General features: G+C 49.9%; 1 protein-coding gene across 1 annotated transcript; it reads left to right on the forward strand.

Moving 5' to 3' along the window:
* The first annotated feature begins 3 nt into the window (after window positions 1–3).
* NCDN (neurochondrin) lies at window positions 4–9,798 on the forward strand. The gene is made up of 7 exons (XM_005298389.4): window positions 4–312; window positions 2,492–2,631; window positions 3,145–4,140; window positions 5,038–5,279; window positions 6,486–6,710; window positions 7,566–7,708; window positions 8,030–9,798. Exons 2-7 carry the CDS (start codon window positions 2,506–2,508, stop codon window positions 8,464–8,466), a joined length of 2,169 nt encoding a protein of 722 aa, XP_005298446.2. The 5' UTR covers window positions 4–312; window positions 2,492–2,505; the 3' UTR covers window positions 8,467–9,798.
* Window positions 9,799–14,699: the final 4,901 nt, after the last annotated feature.

The raw sequence follows: 14,699 nt of genomic DNA on the forward strand, positions 1-14,699 counted from the left end.
GACAACCTCACCCCCCCCACACACAGGTACCCGGAAGCGGAAACAGACGCGGCGACGCCGGAGAGCGGTGGTTTCTGTGTCTCTAGCGTGGGCTTGCCGCCTCTGCCCCGTAGGAGCCGCCCGGTTAGGAAAGGGCCTCGCGGGACTATCTTGCCTGCGGAGAGCGGCGGGGGAGTCCTACCGCCGGACTTTGCCCATATTCGGCATGGCGGCGGCTGCATCACCCGCCGCCTAACAATCCAGCACGCGATTGGCTAGAGCGGGAGCGTGGGGCTCGCTGATTGGCTGGAGGGAGAGGCTGACGGTTGTGAGGTGAGGGCCCTGGGGCTGGCGGCTGATGTGAGGGCAGCGTGTTCAGGCTCTCATAGCTGTGAATGAGGGGAACTTTGGGGGAATGGAGGGAGCCTCCGAGTCAGCCCCCTCTGAGACCAGATCCCGGGGGGGGGGGGAGGCTGGCCGGCCGGCCAGGGCCTGGATGAATGGGGGGGCATGGTATGTAAGCGAGTTGACAGGCACATCTGGATGGGGGGAGGACAGGCAGGATACCCCCAGGGACAGGAGCCCATCTCACCAGACAGTCAAGCTTGGTCACTCTTTCTACCCACCCCTACAGTTTTTTGGGGGGTCGTGCCCCAGTCTTTTAACAAGGCAACTGACTCCCAGAAGCCCACTAATAGGGCCCTGGGAAATGCCGCCACATGGCGATGCATAAAGCCTTGGGTCGTGATGCCCAAACTTGCAGGGTGCAGGAGATCCAGGGGTTGCAGGACGTGGTGTTGGCCTGTCATGGCACAGCCTTCCCTCTGAATCTGTGCTGGATGGGACGAGGGACTCTGTGCTGCTGGGAGTGCCACCGTTATGGGGGGGACACGAAGCGGAGGCCCTGGTTACTTGTGCATATTAAGATCCTTAGAGCTGGTCTAATTTCAACACAGGCAATTGTTTTATGGCCTCTGACAATGTCACCCCCTTGGTTTGGATTCACCTACTACCATGACACAGTTCTATAGCATTGCTGTGCACTGTGAAACGCTGGCTGCCTGCCATCCCAGAGGTGGCTGCATTTCTGTGGTGGATGATGTCTATATAATAGTTTATAAAGTGATGCGCATTGTTCCAGAGGGAGAGGAGCTCTGGAAATGTAACTGCTAAAACTAGCACTCTCTCACCCATCCACACACTTTAATTTAGTCAGGCTTCCAGTAATATGTAGTTTCAGGACTCCTTCATTTAGTCTAATAGGCAGATTTATGACTCAGGAGGTACATCTGTAATATGCAAATACACATTAATGTTAGTATATGCTGATTTACATATTGTGGTACCATAATACCAAATGGCTATTTAAAAAGCTTTATGCAAAGTGACTCGGGTACAATCACAGATTTCATCCCCCAAATATTGTGGCTGTTTTGATGTGAAATGCCAAAAAGAATCCAACTCTGCAAAATATCCTTGTGAAAAAACAAAGTTTGTTGTTGAGCAGTGGAAGCACGCATACAAAATATCCACACTCTTGTTTTCTATTTGTCTAGTGCTTCTGTAATTTTAAAATAGCCTCAACAATTTAAACCAAATTTGGTTTAAAAGCTTTTTTCATGTGTGGGTTTGGAAGCACTGTACCATGTTTGAGCCTGGAACAAATGTTTATAGCCGAGTAATAAACTTCTCTGAAACTGTGGTTTGTAATGGAAATGCTGATGACAGATTCTTGAGTCCAGCCACTCGAATACGTACTATAATTAAGGAAGCTTGCTGGTATGTAATTATCCAAACAAAAGAAAGCTGCCAGCAGCCTGCGTGGAATACGCATTTGAGAAAGGCGCCACCCTACAATTTAAGCTAGAAATAAATTTGGTTCGAAATGAGCAAAAGTTGGCATCCCTTAGTTTGAAATGGTTTTTAATAATTTCTTCTCTCTTTATTTAAATAAGAATAGACCATGTAGTCCAAATCAGTCCATTGATCTGGCAGTGATCAATATTTGATACTTCAAATAAATGCACAAAGCAACAACCATAACACCTGGCCAATTTTACCATGCTGCAGATTCCTTCCTGATTCCTACATTCATCAGCTTATGCCCTGAAGCCTGATGTTTGATTACCCTTATGGTAGCTTACATGACTACAGATTTTATTATGGGCCATAAAATAACCCAGCTCCTTTTCAAATCCAGCCACTGCATTTGAGATGCTGACCGTCTGCAGTGGGGAATTCTACAGACTGAGCACATGGGCAGGGACATTTTCCTTTTCTTTTAGATCTTTTTGTGATTAATTTAATCCTTGTTCTCTGATTATGGGGCAGGGTGATGACGGGGCTCTCATTAGTTCTCAGTGATCTTAAACATCTCGGTCACGTTCCCCTCTGACTCTTCTTCTTACTTAGAGCGTCTCTCCGTCATACCAGATTTCTCCATTGGGACTGGCAGCCCCATCCCATCCCAGTGCTTTCTGGTCTGGTAAACGCTGCCTTTCTGTGTTCACAGGTGGACTTGGCATCATGACTTCCCATTCAGGAGCTTCTCCCGAGGCCAGTGAAAGCACAAGGAATGCAACGCTGGAGCGGTGCCTGAGTGTGCTCAGAGACGCAAAACATGACAGTGAGCAGTTTGCAGCCCTGCTCTTGGTAAGAGTCCATTTCCGGCTGGCACAATAGAGTGCAGCCACTTCAGAAACAAACGTAGGAACAGCCACCATCGGTTAGATGTCCCTGCAGGGAGAATTGTTAGTGCAGGGGACTGGGAGTCAGGATTCCTGGGTTCTATTTCCAGTTCTGCCACTGACCTGCAATGAGACTTTGGGCAAGTTCCTCCAAATCTCTATGCCTTGACCTTCCTGTTTGTAAAATGGGGGTAAAACACGTCCCTATGGGGTTGTTGTGAGAGTTAATGGGTGTTAGCAGAGCACTCGGAGATGCTCAGCTGGAAGATGCTGTGAGTGTTCACAGCTGTACCTTTTGTCCAGGTGCCCAGGCTGCTGTGCAGATCTCGGGGCAGCTGGATGGTTGGGGTATATTCACTGTATAAATGAACGAGTTCCTCTGGTCTCTTTTTTTAACTGCTCCGCCCTGCAAAGAGCTCCTAGCAAGGCCTCTGCCCGTGCGCTTGTGCTGCTCACAGATCCCTGGTTTGTCTGGCAGGTGACCAAAGCGGTCAGAGCGGGAGATGTCGACTCCAGAACCCGTCGCCGGATCTTTGATGCAGTTGGATTCACGTTCCCAAACCGGCTTCTTGCTTCCAGGGAGCCCCCAACTGGCTGTCCAGAGCACATGTTCCGAGGACTTGGCCTCACTCTGCTGGCATGTTTCTGCACTGATTCGGAGTTAGCCAGCCATTCCCAGATCCTTAACAAAATCCCGACCTTCAACAACATCCTGGCTTCCCCATCTGATCCAGACGATTTGTCCGCGAGCTCCATGATCGATGACGTTTACCAGTGTCTGGGCGCTGTCATGGGCACTCCCAGGGGCCCCAAAGAGTTGGTATCCCAGGGAACCGTGTCAGCTCTGTGCCAGGCCTACGTGAATCGCAATTACGGCTGTGACCGCGCCCTTGAGCTGCTCCTGGGGCTTCTAGCCATAGCAGAGACTAAGTGCTGGCAGAGAGCCACCCCTGACCTCATGGCTGTGCTGAGCAGGCTCAGTGAGGAATTCCACCAGGCTGAAGACATGACCAAATTCCAGCTGTGTGATGTTCTGCCTCACTTTGTATCTCCAGCGCTGCTGCTCGCCCGGGACCGACAGGGTTCCGAGTGCCTCTGCAACCTTTACAGAGGCCTGGCTAGCATCCTGAGCAGCAAACTGAGCCAGTCCCAGCGAGACCCTGCACTGAAGCTTGCTGCCTGCCTCACCCAGGCCTGTGGCTCAGAATGGATCCCAACGGAGAGGGCCGGGAGCAAGTTCCTGGCCCTGCTGGTGAACCTGGCCTGTGTGGAGGTCCGTCTGTCCCTGGAGGAGCTGGACCCGGCAGATGTGGATGGGAAGCAGGAGGTGGTAACAGGCTGTTACACCCTTATTGAGCTGGGGATCCTGGAGTGCATGAAAGAAGAGAAACCGCGGCTGAGGGAGGCGCAGAAATTGCAACTAGTGAGAATCATGGAGGAGGCATTTGGGGCTGTAATACACTACCTGAGACAGGTAAAGCTATGACTGGAAATAGCCCCCCTCCCTGGCATGCCTGCCTTGTGGGGTCAGTCACTGGGAGATCTCGCTGTTGCTGGGTTTTGGGAGATCCCAAATGCACACAGGCCCATGCCTGTTTTCATGGAAGTCAGGGAGAGTTTGCTTTGGCCTCTACGTGTTTTTGTTTTCTTCTATGTAGTTTAAAAGCTGTATCCCCAGCTTCCCTATCTGACATAATCCCCTCCCCAGGTGCTCCTTTCTGCTCCCTGTTCCCATCACCCAGACGCTTGGAACAGTTCTCACTGATTCCAAAAACATCTGTACTGGTCTTCTCAAAGTGTTTTCAGATCTGACAGGTCACGAGACATTCAGAATCATGAACACTGTGATTATCCTCATATTGGTGCCTCCGTTTTCCCTGCAAAGGAAAAAGATATTTGTCAGCTGCTGTCTAGAGACCAGCCAGAATCAGGAATCAATGCTTTCTAGCATCAGAAATCCCAGGAGATTGTAAACCTGTCCCTGGTCCATTGGTCTAGCAGTGCTGACTCTGGTCCAGGACTGAATACAGCAAGTCCTGGACCTAGGAGCAGTGTAATTTTCATTCCCTGTGTAGCTGAAGGGCAAGGTGGCCCAGTTCGCTAGCTTTCGGGGGAGTGTCAAGACTTAACGCTGAAAGGAAGTATGTCTCAATTGAAATGCGTTTATCAGTTTACCTCACTGGAGTGAGCTGCAGAGCCCAGCTGTTCCTGCAGTGTTTTCCTGTCCTTTACTAACTGCTCAGCGCCGAGGGGAAGGGCCATCCAGGGTTTCCTGCCTCACTTCATAGGGGAGGCTGAAATGGGGAAAAGCCTCTGCTCCCAGAGCTCCCCTCTGCAGCGTCATCTCATGCCTGTTTTGTTCCCTGGGCAGGTGGGAGAGCAGAAGCTGAAGGATCCTTTCATATTTGCCTCTGTTCGAATCCTCGGCGCCTGGCTGGCTGAAGAGACCTCCTCCCTCAAGCAGGAAATCTGTGACCTCCTGCCTTTCCTCATTCAGTACGCAAAGACGCTTTTCCAAGAGGGGGACAAAGCCAGGAGCCCATCCCAGCATGCGGCGGAGCTGGCTGGACTGGGCAGCCCTCAGGGCTCTGTGTGGCCCAGAGACGCTCTAAGGTGAGTATCTCAAGCACAGGATAGACACAGTTATGCTGCTGCCTGAGGTACTCCTACATCTTGGCACAGAAACCTAGCTCACATCAGACTGTGGGGCCATCAAGTCTGTATCCTGCTTCCAGCAGCAGCCCACAGCTGATGTCTCAGAGGAAGGAAAAAGCCCATAATACATCTATGTACTTGTGCAACTCTGCATGAGGTGGCTAGAGAAATCCCTTCTTGAGCCCCAGGGCAACAGCCAATGTCTTGGAGCATGAGAGCTGACACTTCTTGTCTTAGCAGAACTGCAGAAGATCATCATTCATATGTTTTTAGGAGTCCTGCCACAATATTTGATTTCATCCCCTCCTGCAACATAGTGTTCCCCAGGTTGACTGCATTCAGTGGGAACTAGCATTCCTTTTGTTCTAAACTTCCCAGCCATTCATTTCCAGTGTCCCCTTGTTCAAAGCAAAGGGGGCCGATCAGATTTTGTATTTTTCACTCTTGTTAACCCCACTCTTTCAGTCGTAGGGTTTGTACAGAACATGCCACTGTAGTCTCAAAGCACCTTTTCTTTCTGAGCTGAATAATCCTGCTGGTGTGATCCTAGCGCTTGGAGATCAAGTAGCACACAGGGATGGGGACCTTCGGCAGAATGCCATAAACTTGACAGTACTTCCAGCCAGTCTGTGACTGCGAGGGGCCAGGACAGGGAGTTGAACCTGGGTCTCCTGGACGGCACTGCAGTGCACACACCAGGCTTCTAGCCTTGTGTTTCACAGCTTGACTGTAGTTCAGCGGCATACATGGATTCCTCGTTTGCTGTTCGAGGCAGTTGGAACTCCCTTTGTAAGATTCCGGGATGGATTGATTGATTATGCCGATAACAAGACTAGCCAGAGTTGTAACGGTTAATGCAGCAAAGAGTTCTGGAAGGGTTCCAGAACCTCCTGCATCAGAGCTTAGCTATTAGGTGTTAGGGTGAGACCGTCCTAGGAGCAGATTTCCCACATCTGCCTGCTGTGAGGTTTCTTGCATGTTATTCTGAAGCATCCTATTGGAGACAGGACACTGGACTAGATAGCCTGTGGGTTGATCCAGTCTGATCATTCCTATGTTCCATTCTCCCATGCACTCATTTTGTTTTTAACAGATTGAAATGTCAGCCTGTAACCAGCTAACTGCATCTCCTTTACTGTATTTCCCACCCCGTCCCCTCTCCAGATTTCTGCTACCTGGCTTGTGCCATTTGACGGCAGAGGACCGACCTCGGGAAATCCTTATCTCAGAGGGGGCTCCAGCATTGCTGTGTCAATATTTCCTGCACCAGTGGGAGTTGTTGGCCTCTGACCCCCAGACCTCTGCTCCTCCAGACAGCATAGAAATCAGTTTGCAAACCACCTGTGGAGTTTTCCTTAACCTTGTGGTGACCGCTCCAGACTTGGTCAGGTAACAAACCTGGAACTGCAGGAATCCACTTGTTTTAAGATCTTTAGTAAGAAGAAAGAAGGTGCCAGGAGAGAGGAGTTTGGTGGGTTTCAGGCTAGTTCCCAGCATGTCACTAATTGGCTCCCCACTGGCAGGCTCAGAAGAGAGGCCAGAACTCCATGTGCCATGGCACTGAATTTCACTCTCAGGTCAGGCTGGAGGCATGTGACAGAGCTAGGGTTTCCCTTCGGCTGCTCTAGCGCTACGCTGCCCAGTGCTTTGAGCTGCATTAGAGAGAGCTGAATCCAGCCCTTCTGGGCAAGGAGTTGGGTCCTCAAAATGCAGACCTCGTCCAAAAGGGATTTTTTAGAAGGGTGCCTCATTACTCAGGTTTCTACATTCTGCATGTGTGAATCAGGTCAGCCACCAACAGGCGTGGGCTCGTGTTAGCCCTGCAGACCAGACCCAGCCACTGGGACAAGCCAGAGTTTGTTCTTCCTTCCACATCATAGACAATGAGCAGGGTGATTCTGAGGTAGAAAGAGCTCTGATGGCACCTCAGGGCCCAGGTGCAGTTTGTGGTGCGAGGACGGAAAGAAATTGCCTTTTGACCTGTAACAGGAGTGTGATCGTTTGGGACATCACTGAGAGAAAGAATTAGAGTTGTCACCGCCCTCTGGAGTCCTGATTACAGCCACTTTCTGGCACCAACTTTGCTGTAAAACATGCATCCGGTTTGCCCAGGACTCCAGGGTTTAGGATTGGGACTTTCCCACTGTGACAGTGTTGCTTCCCTGCCTCGGGGTTAAGCCTGGCACCTCTGGGTGCTTCCGGCTCCGCTCAGCGCACATCTCTCTGGGTTGGTTTTCTCTCTAGGCGAGACAGATGCTTTTCCTCCCTGATGGATGCGCTGCTGAAGTCTCTCCCTGCTCTGCTGCCCCAGAGAGATCGCCTTGTTCTAGCAGCCAACGTTACCACGCTGGGCTTGATGATGGCCAGGATCCTTGACACTTCTCCAGGTAAGAAGTGATCCTGGTGACGAAGCTGAGCACTTTTGTTGTCAATGGGACGGGACTGGGCTCGGGGGAGATTGCACAGCAGGGGTGACCTGCCCAGTTTGGGGTCAGGAGTCCTGTTCCTGGAAAGATGTGTTGAGTGAACAAACCAAAACCTCATGGAGCAAAGAACATGCGGTACGCCTGTGAGGTGCTGGAAAGGCGTGGATTAAGGAACTCCCCTATCACCTATTCTGCACCTGCTGAAGAAAGCCCTGTAGCAAGCTGACTCCTGGGAGCATGCCAAGCTGGCCTGGCCAATTAATTCATTTCCCATTTTTTCAGGTCTCCAGGGGACGCCACTAGCCGAGAACTTCTTCGAAGCCGCTATCTGCTTCCTTTCTCAGGCCCATGCTGCCCGGGCAGATCCCACCAGCCAGTGCTTGGTCCTGGCTGTGTCACCAGCCTATGAGGCGGCCTGGGCGGACCTCAGTGAGCTGTGGTTCCTGGGGATGCAGGCCTTTGCCAGCTGCGTGCCGCTCTTTCCCTGGCTGCCCCAAACGGTCCTCCAGTCACGTTGGTTAGACAACCTCTTGCAGTTATTGGGCCAAGCTGCCCCGGTCTCAGTGGACTTTGATCTCCTTACGGCATTGCAGGGCGTGTTGCTGGAGCTGGACAGAGCCAGCCAGCAATGCAGAGAGGTGATGGTCTTACAGCAGGGCAAGGAGCTGGCTAACCGTTATGGCATGGCAGCATTAGAACAGTGCCTTTGTGAGCGGTGAAGGGCCCCTCCTCCCACAGCCGCGCGCTGCGGGGAAGAAAGCCAGGTGTTTTCCTAGCTCCTCACACACCTTTCAACTGTTTACTGCCAGGACGTGGGCAAGAGGTGTTTAAGTAGCCAAACACCTCGTAAAATTAGAGAGGTGCAGTCAGAGCTCAGCAGGGCCCGGAGGAGCAGGGTTTGCTCTGCCTAGCACTTGCTGTTCAGAATAATTGCTGCTTGGCTGCGTTTTGGCTCTCTGCATTCACAGATTCGGGCGGGCGGCAGGGGAGGGGGAGTTGGGTCCCAACGGGAGAGAGGGCCGATGTGAGGGTGCCCTTAGAAATGGTGTTCTGTTCAGGACTAAGGAGGTTCTGGCATTGCTGGGGAAGTGGCCCGCTGACCAACTCTCCATGGATTCCATGTTCTGGGGGTGGTTTCCAAGGAGGTTTGTGTATAAGGCCAATGAAAGCTTCTCTCAAACCTGAGCCAGGAACTGAGCAAGCTTGCTCTGCAGAGCTCTGCTAGCACACCTCAGTGCAGGCCTACAGCTTTCCAGTCCTGGGCCACCACACGGCTTTACCTCTCCTGTGACCAGCAGCACCCCCTGCTGGTCAAATCTGAGATCTCACGCAGATCTCTTAACATACCTCCACCCTGAACTGCAGCCCTCCCCTGATCTGCCAAGCTGGGGCTTCCCTACCAATGCATCTCATCCCTAAAATGAAGCCCCCCTCTCAGTCCTGACCTGCTATTCTAGTCCTGAGGTCTCAGCTGAGCAACAGGGACACCCTTGTGTCAAATTGTCTGATGGTGCCATGATGCAATGTGAGCAAAATTCCACTGGGGCCCAGATCCAAGACTGCCAGAAGTCAGTTCCCTTGTGACCTGAGCCTGCCTTGCACTGGGAGCTGGTGGTGAAATGACTGCACGCTCTCAGATCAAGCGGTGTGATTGTACATAGTGCAGCTCAGCTTTTGTTTCAAAAGGGTCAAAGCTGCAGTTAATTTTGGTCTGTCATTGTTGGCAGGTCTCTTTCGTTGTTATAAGAATGAACGTTTATCTCCCCATTAAACCAGGCACTGCACTGGAGAGCACCCCCAGGCCATGGATACATGGAATCCTGGGATTTCAACTTCCCAGGATGTTGATTTTATATTTTCTCATCTTGACCAAACGATTTTTATTTGTCTCTCCCTGGGCTCTTGAATGCAGCCTATAAACCCTGTGTTCCCATGTGCGGGATGGCTTTGCCCTTTCCAAAAGAACCAAAGAAGAGCTTGACCTTCTCTCATGCCGTTGGCATTTCAAATGTTAAATAAAGTGTTTTAATAAAAGCCCAATTGCAACAGAAGAATTTGTTTGTTGCTTCAGTTTGCAAAGCCCTTTGCTAATGAGATTTAATTCTATGAAAGTGGGTGAGCTTCTCTCGTCCTTTCTCCTTTGAACTCACTTTGCAGGGCCTCCTAAAGTCACCATGCGTGTGATTACAGCAGCAGATCAGAAAGAGGACTGGAGAGCTCCAAAGATGAGTAAGGCTAGGGGGCCCCCAAAATCGCCTACCCTTTACCCCCCGAACATTTCCAAGGCTCTGATGACCTCACCAGGCCGCCTAACCAAGTATGGACCCAACCTTGCAAGGGCCATTACGCTGATGGACGCCTATGCCACCCAGAGCTTCTTACCACATGGGGGCCTGTAAAAGGAGCCTATTTTTAACCCTGAGGGTAATTAGTCCTTGGAACAACTTATCTAGGGCATATGGTGGATTCTCCATCGTGTGGCGTCTTTAAATCCAGAGCTGAATGACTTTCTGAAAGACTCACTCTACCTCAGCCAGAAGTTGTGGGCTGGATGCAGGAATCACCGGGTGAAATTCTCTGACCTGTGTTCTGTCGGTGGCCGCATGAGATGGTTGGAATGGTCCCTTCTGGCCTTCAGATCCATTTATCCCCAGAAACCCTCGACACAATCTAGCCGTATATCCACAGCGGGGCAGAGCTGCTTGTCTGAACTAATAAATAATCTCTTTATTACTGCGTGTTTCATGTTCTATGTGGGGGTTCCCTTAACAGCTAGTACAGTACTGTGGGTCTCCGTCAGTTTCACCTGTTCCTCTGGTTTCATTGAAATAAGCAGCTGCTCTTTTTATCCACTAGGGTGCAGAGCACAACTTCATCGCAGACAAGACTGCTAATAACAGCATGAATAGCCCAGTGCGCAGGTGGGGTTTTTACTAACATGAAGCTCCCTGCGTATCTTTTCTTCGTTCTGTCTCATGCAGTATATTGGCCCCTGAGTAATGAAATGCCTGGTAGTAACTGACCGATCCAACAATGCTGTTCAAAAGTGATCAAGGTGAAGAGCGGGAGTGGTGTGACTGTTAGTTCAAATGATTTGGTTCCTGGCTGTTTGATAAAATTAGATGATCAAATTTACTCAAGGCTGAATTAAGAGGTGGAAGGCGTGTTTGTGTGGTTTTTATGTCACCCCGTGATAATTATATTTACGGGACAAATGCTTGTACGATATTTCTGCAGCCATGAGATAAGTTCTGTTTGTTTTGCCGGCTCACCTGCCCTCTGATCCGTCTCTGCTAGTGCTGCTTCTGACATCCTGGTCCTATTTCAGATAACTGCACTTCTGATAATACCACAGGAAAGTTTCCTTCCCCACCAAATATTGAAACTTCCCCCCACCCCCCAGTTCAGTGCTGGACCAGTGCCTTTTAAAGGCTGATATGATCAAACCATCTGCTCTAGCCTTATGGAAAAAGGGGCTTCCTGGAGGAGGGGGTGTTATTTGTAACTTGCAAAGCTCAATAGCAGACCTCACACTCAAAAACATTCAGCCCACCTAAAATAGCTTCCCACGTTGAGAAGTCTGTTTAAACATGTGTCCTCGTGTTTCTGTAGCTCCAGGGCCTGTACATGTTATGGAGGTGATTTGACCTTATGAGCGGAAGGAGATGGAAAACTAGGAACGACAAAAGTTTTTTTAAAACTCAAAAATCCTCATAACTTTTCTCTCTAATGTGACACAAAACAAATCCCTGTTGCTGTGAAGCAGGACAAAGGGTTTGTAGACACCCTGTCAGGTGACTTGCATAATTCACAGCTTCACAGCTCGTGACTAACGTTGTCCCAAACTCCTGCCAATAAACCCTTGATTGCACCCTATGCCATCACGTAGGCTGTCCCTATAAAACCCCAATGCTACTCACAGGCAGGACAGTGTGCTATTTGTTTGTATATATCTGTGATGATGGGATCTTTTCTCTCCATGCTAAGGGAGGGGCTCTTGGACCAGCAAGTCCTTTATCCTTCTGTTGCTCCCCCTGGATACGGATTTCAAAGAACTTTATAGATGTTAGTGAATTTAACCTCAGGGTTTCCCTCTGAGGTGAGGAATGTATTGTACCCATTTTACAGAAGTGGAAACTAAGGCACACAGCAGCAAGGTAAGGCTATGGAAGAGCTAGGAGTACAGCACAGCTCTCCTGATGCTCAGTTCTATGCTGTTACTGTTAGACTAGCCCATGCTGCTGCTTAACCTGATATAACCATATCAGTCCAGGGATAAAAAACCTATAGCCTAGATGGACCAGTTAAATGCAATTTTATCCAAAGAAAATTCATTAGTGAAGATGAGCTCTCTGTTCAGGGGCCAGCCAGCTACTCTGAGGCATGACCACCAGGGGTCACCCTAAGAGCTTTTAACAAAAAAAGTTCTTCGGCTAGTGTTTGCCACTCTCAAAGAGGAGAGAACAAACTGTTCAGGGTGGCTGTGCCCTGAAAACTCCTGGTGAGGGGGCACTGTCAGATTCCTGGGATAGAGAGGACAAGAAGAGAGGAGCTTCCTTGGACGAAGGTCTTAGCTGGATTGTTTTTTTCAAACTCCCAGTCTTATGTAAGGCATTTGCTTTCATAATCAAAGCAATGGCGTCTGCTGCCTGGAGTCACCTGCCGTTCAGAGGCGTATCTTCTGATCTCCCTAGCTTGGAACCGAATGCAAGTCAAAACAAAGGCAAGCAGCACTAGGAATGATCGTCCAAGCCCAGCAAGCGGATGAATCTGCCAGGGATAAAGATGGTGCATCACTGTGTTAGCATGGGCCCTGCTGATTAGGTGAAGCTCCACGTCCTGCCAAGAAAGCCTGGCCCTCGGCAAACAAGAGGACCAGCAAAAGGAATTGAAATATTTTAAAATGCATTTCAGATCATCAAAACCTGCCAAATGATTTCATAAAGGTGGCTCCTGCTCTATATTCCATGTGCTATTCCACCTCTGGTCACTAGGCCTGGATCACCCATTAGCAGAGGATATCCTCAATAGGAGGTATGTGCCTGCACCCACAGCAGACTGGACCCCTCAGCTCAGTGCTAGAATTCTCCGCCTCCCCGCTCCTGAGCAGTGCCAGCCTGATGACCCCAGAGACTGGAAACTTCCCACGCACGGTGCCTGGACAGAGCCCTAGCTGGGTGCTAGTGGGATTCCCTTCTAAGAGGGGGAGGGGAATCGAGTCCCTGTGACCCATTTGATCCTTAACCTTTCATGCCAACCAGGGCAGTAGCTGGCGGCAATGGTGATGTCTGTGATATGGACACTTGTGCCACCTGGAAAAATACTAAGAGCCGCCGTCTCCATTCAGACCAGCCCTTTAACTGCTCCATCCAAGGGCAATGACTTTGTGGAACTATCAGTCCCGTTAGATTAGAAGTAGTCCCTTAAACTCTGTGTCTGAGTCCCCTACACTCCTGATTCCTGTACTCCGCAGCCCAGAGAAGGCACACTGTTGCTCTGGCAGGATGTGGGAATGAATGTCCATTGCTCGAAAGAGGGGGGTGGTAGCTCAAGCCATTGGCAGTCCCCAGTTTGCTTAAAAGATACATGTTTCTTCACGTATGCGTAAGAGTGAATATACCCCCCTGGCTTTCCATGAGCCGACAGCAAAGAGAGCTATCCCCGGTAGTCATTTGGGGGTTAGAAGGAGGTGGGGCTCAATGCCTGACAGTGACTTATTGCACAGGGCAAACACATTGCATAAGCCACTGGGCTGCCTGTGAAATACTATTGCAGCCCCATCCCGGGATCTGGCTTTCTATAACACGGGTTTGGATGCAATACGCCTTTAAAGGTCGCTCTTTTCTTCCCTGGCCCAGTGTGCTCTGATGATACAAAGGGGGTGTTTTCTAGTGGTTACAGCACAGGGGGCGGAGTTGGGAATCTTTGTATGCTAGGAGCACTCTAAAGGCCCCATCACACGGGGTAAGGTCTCAAGTGAGCTGCTGCAGGTTTTGTTTTGTTTTATGTGTATAGCTTAAGGTGCAGCGCCAGTTTGGCAGTAACATACGTTATCCGACAGTGCTTACTCATATCACATCATCTCACCCTAAAAGCACTGGTGATTAAACTAAATATTTCATAAGGTTGCTATTGGGCGGCTGCACCGCCTCAGAAATCATCCAGGGCATTTGTTCAAATGGCTGGCTGCAAAATGTGATGAAGTTGGTTAGTTTTGCGAGGCTCAGTGGTGCCAGGAGTTGCACTGATTCCAGCTCACCTCTAGGGGTAGCTCTCATGTTAAGCAAGTGCCTCTCATCTGAACCCTTTTCAGTCCTCTCAAGCCCCATATGAACTTTGTCATTATTTAGCTTTGTTTATTCTCTATATATCTTTGAAATGGACACTGTGGGAACAGCCCAGGACTCACCCACGTATGTGATGAGAGCTGGGACAGGATTCCTAATGGCAGAGAATCAATGTCGGCTGAATCAGCTCATTGTTTTGTAGGAAAACCCAAGCGACCATATAGTCTTATTTATGTGCCCCTAACCCCCAATTTCAGCCAGCTGTTTTCACTGGTGATGACATGTCTAAACTTAGGCTGCAAACGCCCTATAGCAGAGACTGCATAAAGCACCACACACATGCATGGTGCTGTATAAATGGTGATACATCATCAAGGGGTAAACAGACCTGGCTGGGGATAACTTTCTGTCAGCTCCACTATGTGACCAGTTTTTCAGGGATTGCTAATTTGGATGCCAATATTCACAAGTGAACAAGATTCCAATTGACTTCAATGGGACCTTGGTAAATGGTGGTCTCAGCAGAGGGTGACACATTTTCACTCTTGTATCCATGAATCCATTTGTACAGTGAATTTGGAACTGGTAGGATCAAAGTCCCAGCTGGTTCAATGTATCACAACATGCACATTGCAGTTTTGTTTATTAGTGAGCCCTTTGCTTAT

The sequence above is a fragment of the Chrysemys picta genome, chromosome 23 (assembly GCF_011386835.1).
Source record: "Chrysemys picta bellii isolate R12L10 chromosome 23, ASM1138683v2, whole genome shotgun sequence".
NCBI classification, from domain to species: Eukaryota; Metazoa; Chordata; order Testudines; family Emydidae; genus Chrysemys; species Chrysemys picta.